Source organism: Carassius carassius, chromosome 9 (genome assembly GCF_963082965.1).
Source record: "Carassius carassius chromosome 9, fCarCar2.1, whole genome shotgun sequence".
NCBI classification, from domain to species: domain Eukaryota; kingdom Metazoa; phylum Chordata; class Actinopteri; order Cypriniformes; family Cyprinidae; genus Carassius; species Carassius carassius.
In genome coordinates, this window is record NC_081763.1 from 29,622,217 (window position 1) to 29,630,663 (window position 8,447).

General features: G+C 32.5%; 1 protein-coding gene across 1 annotated transcript; it reads left to right on the forward strand.

Annotated features, from left to right (window-relative positions):
• The first annotated feature begins 3,086 nt into the window (after positions 1-3,086).
• LOC132148672 (uncharacterized) lies at positions 3,087-7,030 on the forward strand. Its single transcript, XM_059557371.1, has 9 exons — positions 3,087-3,178; positions 4,457-4,537; positions 4,618-4,719; positions 4,869-4,926; positions 5,711-5,763; positions 5,921-6,004; positions 6,071-6,169; positions 6,695-6,784; positions 6,903-7,030. Exons 1-9 carry the CDS (start codon positions 3,148-3,150, stop codon positions 7,013-7,015), a joined length of 711 nt encoding a protein of 236 aa, XP_059413354.1. The 5' UTR covers positions 3,087-3,147; the 3' UTR covers positions 7,016-7,030.
• Positions 7,031-8,447: the final 1,417 nt, after the last annotated feature.

The following is an 8,447-nucleotide window of genomic DNA, read 5'->3' on the forward strand; positions in this document are numbered from 1 at the left end:
AGTAAAAATAAAAATAAAAAAAATAAATAAAAAAACTAATAAGTACATGTAACTTGACCTGTTAAATTTTATTGAGTAAATTTAAATTAAAGCATTTAGCAGACACTTTTATCCAAAGCAACTTACAGTGCATTCAGGGTAACAATTTTCACCTATCGTGTGTTCCCAGGGAATCAAACCCCCAACCTTGTGCTTGCTAATGCAATGTTCTACCACTGAGCTACAGGAACACTCCAAGATTTTATGAAAAATAAGTGAAAATTTCACTTACTTACTGTTTTATTTTGGAAAAGGGAATTTGGAAAAGTTTTTACACTAAAAAAACCCCCAAGATTCTAGAAATTTCTAAATGTAAAATTATTTTTTTCAAAACAGTTTTATCAAATGAGGGTAAATAAGTCTCTCACTTCTGTCCCTTTAAACCAGTTTACAGCAAAGACAGCACGAAGGACTGGATTCACGTGATAAATATTCTGCAATTAAAAAAACAGACAAAAGAAACCACTGTAAAACCCGATAAGTAAACTTTACTCAAACCGTTTGAGTAAATAGATTGCCTTGATTTAAACCATGTAAGTTTTAAAACTTTGCATTTAAGTAATTAAGTGATTAACTAAGTGCTAATTGTGAATTAGTGATGAACAGCTGCTGTTAACAAACAGAATCAATGAAGAGAAACACAAGAACTACTACAACTGACTTCAGACACAGCCTTAGATGAAATCAACTGAAATAAAATACATGAAATCTCTCAAGATCTGTTTAAACAACCCCACAAACAGCATCACCAGCTCCACTTATTAATAACCAGACTGACTTTATTTCTTTAACTTTACGTCTACATAAGTTCTTATTGAGAATGAACTAAGGTTTAGATGTTGATTTATTGTTTCATTTGAAGTAACCATGTTAGAGATCAGTGTTTGCTTTAGTTGTCCTCTTGACCCTTGATTTCTGTCTTAATTTTTTCTCTGGCTGTTATAACCATATGTTTCTAAAACATGTTTGTTATAACCCAAGAGCCCAGAAGAAATATCATCAGATGCTAACCTGTATCTAGGTGTAGGTTTTTATATCGTTGATGAGAATCATCAATTATTGAACAGTAAGAAGTCTAATCTCTGATGAAATATGTGTTGTGTTATTAGATTGATTGTAGTAAAAGTGATTCTGAGAGCCAATGGTTCTGTGATAATCAGTTAATACGAATGACTTTTCAAACTGTGTGGTCTTCTATGGTGTCAAACAGTCACACAAAGACATCAATAATCAGTATATGAACCTCAACAATGGTGACCATAAAAAAAAAATGCTGCAGAGCATGCTGGGAGCCATGGATGAGTTTTGTAATACAATAGTACCCAGCATACATTGCAGCATGTTTTTATCATCACCATTGTAGAGGTTCATATTCTGATTATTAATGTCTGTGTTTGACCACTTACTGGCATAGAAGAAATCTGTATGTGTACAAAATGTTTAGAAAGTCATTTTTATATTAACTGATTATCACAGAACCACTGGCTCTTAGTGTCATTTTTACTAGAACCACTTCGACTAATTACACTACACCTACTTCATCAGAGATGAGACTCCGTACGGATCAACAATTGATGATTATCATCACCAATATGAAGTATAACAACCTACACCTTGATACAGGTTAACATCTGATGATATTTCTTCTGGGCTCTTAGGTTATAACAAACATGTTTTAGAAACACAGGGTTATAACAGCCAGAGAAAAGATTAAGACAGATATCAAGGGTCAAGAGGACAACTAAAGCAAACACTGATCTCTAACATGGTTACTTCAAATGAAACAATAAATCAACATCTAAACCTTAGTTCATTCTCAATAAGATCTTCTGTAGACGTCTGACAGAAATAAAGTCAGTCTGGTTATTAATAAGTGGAGCTGGTGATGCTGTTTGTGGGGTTGTTTAAACAGATCTTGAGAGATTTCATGTATTTTATTTCAGTTGATTTCATCTAAGGCTGTGTCTGAAGTCAGTTGTAGTAGTTCTTGTGTTTCTCTTCAGTGATTCTGTTTGTTAACAGCAGCTGTTCATCACTAATTCTCAATCAGCACTTAGTTAATCACTTAATTACTTAAATGCAAAGTTTTAAAACTTACATGGTTTATATCAAGGCAATCTATTTACTCAAACGGTTTGAGTAAAGTTTACTTATCGGGTTTTACAGTGCAATTTCTTTTGTCTGTTTTCTTAATTGCAGAATATTTATCACGTGAATCCAGTCCTTCGTGCTGTCTTTGCTGTAAACTGGTTTAAAGGGACAGAAGTGAGAGACTATTTATCCTCATTTGATAAAACTGTTTTGAAAAAAAATATATCATTTAGAAATTTCTAGAATCTCTGGTTTTTTATTAGTGTAAAAACTTTTCCAAATTAATTTTCCAAAATATTTAAAAGAACAACTGATTTTACTTAATTATATCAGATTTGTAAGTGAAATTTGCACTTATTTTTCGCAAAATCTTGAAGTGTTCCTGTAGCTCAGTGGTAGAACATTGCATTAGCAAGCACAAGGTTGGGGGTTTGATTCCCTGGGAACACACGATAGGTGAAAATTGTTACCCTGAATGCACTGTAAGTCGCTTTGGATAAAAGTGTCTGCTAAATGCATTAATTTAATATTATTTAATTAAAATTTACTCAATAAAATGTACTTATTAGTTTTTTTCTTTTACTTAACTTAGTTAAGTAGATTTACTTAATTTCCAAATGTGTTAAATTTACTTGAAAAAAAAACTTGCCAAATAAAAATTAAGTAAATTTACTTATTGTTTTTTTCAGTGTAGTTGTTAACTGCAGAAGCATTTTTTACCGTATATATTTCAATTTCAGTACATAATTTAAATAACTGACATTATTATATTTCCATTTAAATGCTAAGCATATAAGACAAGTGAAAGTTTATTTGTGAAGACAGTCATTTACATGTTGGGTGAGGATCATGTTTACAATATGTTTACTTTCTCACTTCTCCTTTTTTACATTTGATGTTTTTGTCTCGTTTCTCCTTCCTTCCGCCACATCTGTCTTCCTCCTCCTCTCTTTTACTGTCAGTTCTGGTTTGCCCATCTTTGCGTGTGCATCAAGGTCTTCTTTCTGATGCTTCAAGATGACCACAACAGTTGGGAACATTTCTGAAGGTAAAGACAGGAGGAGTTAGTAAAGTGCTGATATTTCATATTTATCTGGAAAACAGTTTATATAATGTTTAAAAAAAAGAAAAAGGGGTATCTTCCACAGTAGTCAATACTGACCTATAATCATGCATGTAATATACAGATTGTGTGCTGAAGCAGAATTTTTTGAAATTGTGGTTGTGTGTTTAAAAATTTAAGCATTAAACTACAACTTATTTAGACATTGAATACATTGAATGGAATACATCATTGGTTTTGGTCTCTATTAATTGCCATGCAGTTTTTCCACACATTGCACTTCAAATTATGGAGTACAGTATAATTTTTGGTGCTTGGGTGCATGTTTGATAGTTAAGGCCTTAACAGTGAAAACATCACTTCAGAGAAAATACAGTTGCAGATATTTGTTTCTGGGTAGCGTGTTAAAGAAAGGAAACATGTGGCAGCTGCCGAGAAAACTACATGCAGTCCCTCCCCTGGGATCGGTCTGTACGTGTATGAAAAGAAACAGTAAGACTGAAAGAGTAAGACTGTCACATGAAGCAAATCTAGACGATGATGCTGTTTTTCAAAAGAAATGTCAAACCACGTGAAAAATCTGAATGTCAAACATTCTTTTCAGTTTCTTCCTTATAATTTCACTAATAATAATTTCACTAATAATGCAAAACAATGTTTAGATTATTATTCAAAAAAAAACCTTTTTACTACTTTGATTCAAATGTTAAAATCACAGAATGAACACAACACTGAACAAAATTATTTAAGGCAACATTTTTAGTTTTTTCCCGCATTACTTTAAGTTAATCCAAATAATTTAATCAACTTCAACTTCACTGAAGTTATACAAGATTCAACTCAATTTATTTAAAGTCAGTTTAACATCATTTCAATTGAAATGACTTGAAAAAAAAACAAAAAACTAATTTGATTGAACTTCAAAATTTAAGGCAGCAACTGATTATTTATTTATTTTGTTATTTAAAATTTTTTGGCCTAATAGTGGCAGAGACCTGCTGTTTTGAATAGCTTCTAATTTTATTTAAATCATATTTTCATGTATTTTAAGAGAATTTTATCTTGAACCCTTCAATCAAATTCAGATTTTAGACTTAGAAATTACTATTAACATTTCATACATAGGAAGTAATTTAAATTCTGAAGCAGAATGATTGAAATAATATTCTCTGGTAAAATGAAGTGTGTTCATTATTTTTTATAAACCAGCATGATGAAGTGAACGTTCAGCTCTAAAGAAAAACATTTAAAACATGTCCACAGGCTTGAACACAACTAAGTTTGACAACGTGTCCCAAAGCATTCCTGATTCCAGACAAGTGAAAAACCACTCTAATAACACAGGTATGTTTGTGTGTAGCATTACGTCATTATAAATCAATTGCTGATTCAATTATTCATTTATTTGTATGTGTTGCATTTAGCATCTCGACCTGATTGGATACTCTACACAGTTCCTGCGTCAGCATTTCTGATTGGGATTGTGTTGTTCACATATGTTTGCAAAACACAACAACGCAGAAATGGTAAGTGTGAACACACCCAAACACACACACACAGAGAAATAGTCAACACTCCAACTTCATGCTGACTAAATATATATATATATATATATATATATATATATATATATATATATATATACACACACAGTCTAAAAAATTATTTCTTGCAGCACCTGCAAAGCAGCGGACAAACACAAACGAACACTTTGCCACTTACACCGACTTTGGGTGATGCATTTTCTTTTTTTTCCCTATCATTTCTTATCTTTTCTTTTTACTCTCTGTCTCTTTCTTTGTCAAATGATGGGTAAATGTTTGCCAAAATGTACACTACTATCAGAAATAACTTTCAGAAATTTGCTGAAAATGTACTCACCCTCAGGCCATTCAAGATCTAGATGAGTTTGTTTCTTCATTTGAACAGATTTGGAGAAATTTATCAGTACATCTCTTGCTCACCAACGGATGCTCTGCAGTGAATGGGTGCCGTCAGAATGAGAGTCCAAACGTCACAATAATCCACACCGCTCAAGTCCATCAATTAATGTCTTGTGAAATGAAAACTTGCATGTTTGTAAGAAACAAATCCATCATTAACATTCTTTTAACCTTAACCCATCGCTGGCCAAAATGCCAGTCCATAATCCATAATAAAGCTTCCTTCAGTGAAAAAGTCCATTTCTTGGTGTTCTCTCACATCAAAATCCACTGATATATTACTTTAGAGCTGATATGAATTATTAAAACTGCTTGATCTGTGCATATTTCTCTCCTGATTCAGACAAAATTACTTTTTCAATGTTTTTCAATTTTCAATTTTATCAGCTGTTTGAACTCTCATTCTGACGGCACCCATTCACTGCAAGTGACCAAATCTGTTCTGACGAAGAAAGAAAATATTTTCAGCAAATTTTCATTTTTGGGTGAACTATTACTTAATCAATTCAAGCCTTGCCCTTCATTTTTATGCACTGAAGATGGTTAATTCATGTGTCTGAATGTGTTGTCACAGGTACACTAAGAGCAATACTCAGAGACATATGGTTACCAATGAAAACAAAAAGGGTAAAATAACTTTTATATGCATTATAAAGCTTAGTTAGACGATGTTCGAATCATAGTTTTCAACATAGTATTATTTCTTTATAATTTTTTTTTAACTGGTCACTGACATTATACATTTCAAAAGGCAGTCATTAATTAATTGTTGTTTTTTCAACAGATGACACACAATCCTATGAGAATGTAGAAGCAGCTATCTACAGCAATCAAGACAAAGTCACATATTATGTTTCTGCAGATGAAGGTATTTCCTGACCAATAGTAATTATGTGAGTGGTTTTACTGTGCAATTAAATGGTTGTGGTTTTAGATTATCTTAACCCCGATGCAATGGGGGAAGAGGAAGTGGTGGGGCCAGAGGATCTTCACAACAACACCCTACAACTGCCTAGCAATTTGACTGATACAGGTGAGGGAGGACACAATACTTCATATATATATATATATACACACACACACACACACATATATATATATGCATTCAAACAGCACACTGTGAAGCTTATTTGAATTATAATTTAAATTTTAGTAATTTCTATTATTATTATTAATTATATATTTCTGTTTATATAAAAAAAAATTTAGTGCTTCAACTGACATTTCTAATTTTCATTTAGTTTTTCCATCTAATATTTATAGTTTTATTTATTGGATTTATTTCAATTGCATACAATTGCATAATTGGAGTTTTTGTTAACAATAACAACCTGTTGTATTGTACAGTTCTAAAAAGGACACTGGCATAAAAAAGTCTGAAATTGTCTATGGCATAATTATTTATTTAGCCGAAAATAAGATTTCCCCCCTAATTAACACTACTAAACATAATATACATCCCAAAACTTTGTCTGCTGATTAAAGCTGTAGACTGTGGAGTGAGTCCTATAGAGAAGGACGTTGCATAAGTAGTATCTCGGTCTCTTTTTCTCTTCAGATGGAGAGTCGTATGAGAACATGGAGGGGTGTTTATATGCTCAGCCTCGCACACAGACACAGCAGTTCCAGCACGACGCTGAAGATGAGGGTGAGGGATCAAACACACACCCAAATGGGTGTCAGGGATCGGATATTCTATTCACTTTAACACATAGTAGTCAAATGAATGTGATAATGTGTGATAATCTCTTTTAAAAATGCCACAGACTATATCAATCCTGATGAAGATCAAAAACAAGATCTCGCTCTAGACCAAACAGACACCGGCAAGTGTTTCATTATGTGTTTGTATGCACATGTACAGTTTGGAATGAAATAAACAAACAAAATATTAGGTGTATATATATATATATATATTATATCCTTCCTTTCAGAGTCGTATGAAATTATGGTTGGATCAGACTGTCCGTACAGTAACATGGAGGATGGTGAGTGTGTGTGTGTGTGTTAAAGACATGCGTGTCTCTTTACATGTGATAAAGTTTGTGTGTAAACGCTTGTTTCAGACTCATATGAACAGATGAATGGAATCCCAGTCCTGATCTAGAGAAAAAAGGATGGAAGAAGAGAGAATGAATCAAAGAGATGCAGAGAAACAGACAGCTGCAGTGAAACTGCAATTTAAAGAGAGACAAAAGACAAACCTTGAGTTTATCTTTAAGATTAAAACCTAACAGCTACAGGATGCATAATAGTTTTTAATAGTATAATAACTATTAGTATAATAGTTTTTTTTTACATGTAAGTATTGAAAAATGGACTGTTTAATCATTTCTGTTATTGTGCTCTCTCTCTCTCTCTCTCTCTCTCACACACACAAACACACACACACAACCAAAGGCACAAAGACCAAAAAACATATCAACTCACGCTATCCAATCAAATCAAATCCTGTATTCAGTCTCCCGATGAATATTTCACTAGAAATGTCATATGACAGAATATTAAAAGCTTGCGAATAACATTTCACGTAGTTTGTAGACCATTAAACAACTGTTTGTATGACCTGTTCAAACTGCTTTTAGTTCATAAGATCTGATTGGAGAAATATGTATTCCAAAAAAAATAAAAATAAGACTAAGTAAATTGTATTATACTTTTAAGATATAAACTGATACCACAAAAATATCAAGAAACATACTGGTCATATCTTACTTAAAATGTAAATACATTATTCAAATGTATTTCTAAATAATGAATACAGTTATCTGAATAGTAAAATAATTAAATTACAGGTGCTGGTCATATAATTAGATTAATTTTTTTTCACTAATTCCATTCAAAAAGTGAAACTTGTATATTTATTCATTACACACAGACGGATATATTTCAAATGTTTATTTCCTTTCATTTTGATGATTATAACTGACAACTAAGGAAAATCCCAAATTCAGTATCTCAGAAAATTATAATATTGTGAAAAGGTTCGATATTGAAGACACCTGGTGCCACACTCTAATCGATTAATTAACTCAAAACATCTGCAAAGCCTTTAAATGGTCTCTCAGTCTAGTTCGGTAGGCTACACAATCATGGGGAAGACTGCTGACTTGACAGTTGTCCAAAAGATGACCATTGACACCTTGCACAAGGAGGGCAAGACACAAAAGATCATTGCAAAAGAGGCTGGCTGTCCAAGCACATTAATAGAGAGGCGAAGGGAAGGAAAAGATGTGGTAGAAAAAGTGTACAAGCAATAGGGATAACCACACCCTGTAGAGGATTGTGAAACAAAACCCATTCAAAAATGT

Excerpts from the sequence above, each read along its gene's own strand:
- LOC132148672 (XM_059557371.1), top strand. The coding sequence starts at position 3,148 with ATGACCACAACAGTTGGGAACATTTCTGAAG. Across the intron at positions 4,538-4,617 it reads AAACCACTCTAATAACACAG|CATCTCGACCTGATTGGATA; the intron begins GTATGTTTGTGT and ends TGTTGCATTTAG. Across the intron at positions 5,764-5,920 it reads TACCAATGAAAACAAAAAGG|ATGACACACAATCCTATGAG; the intron begins GTAAAATAACTT and ends TTTTTTCAACAG.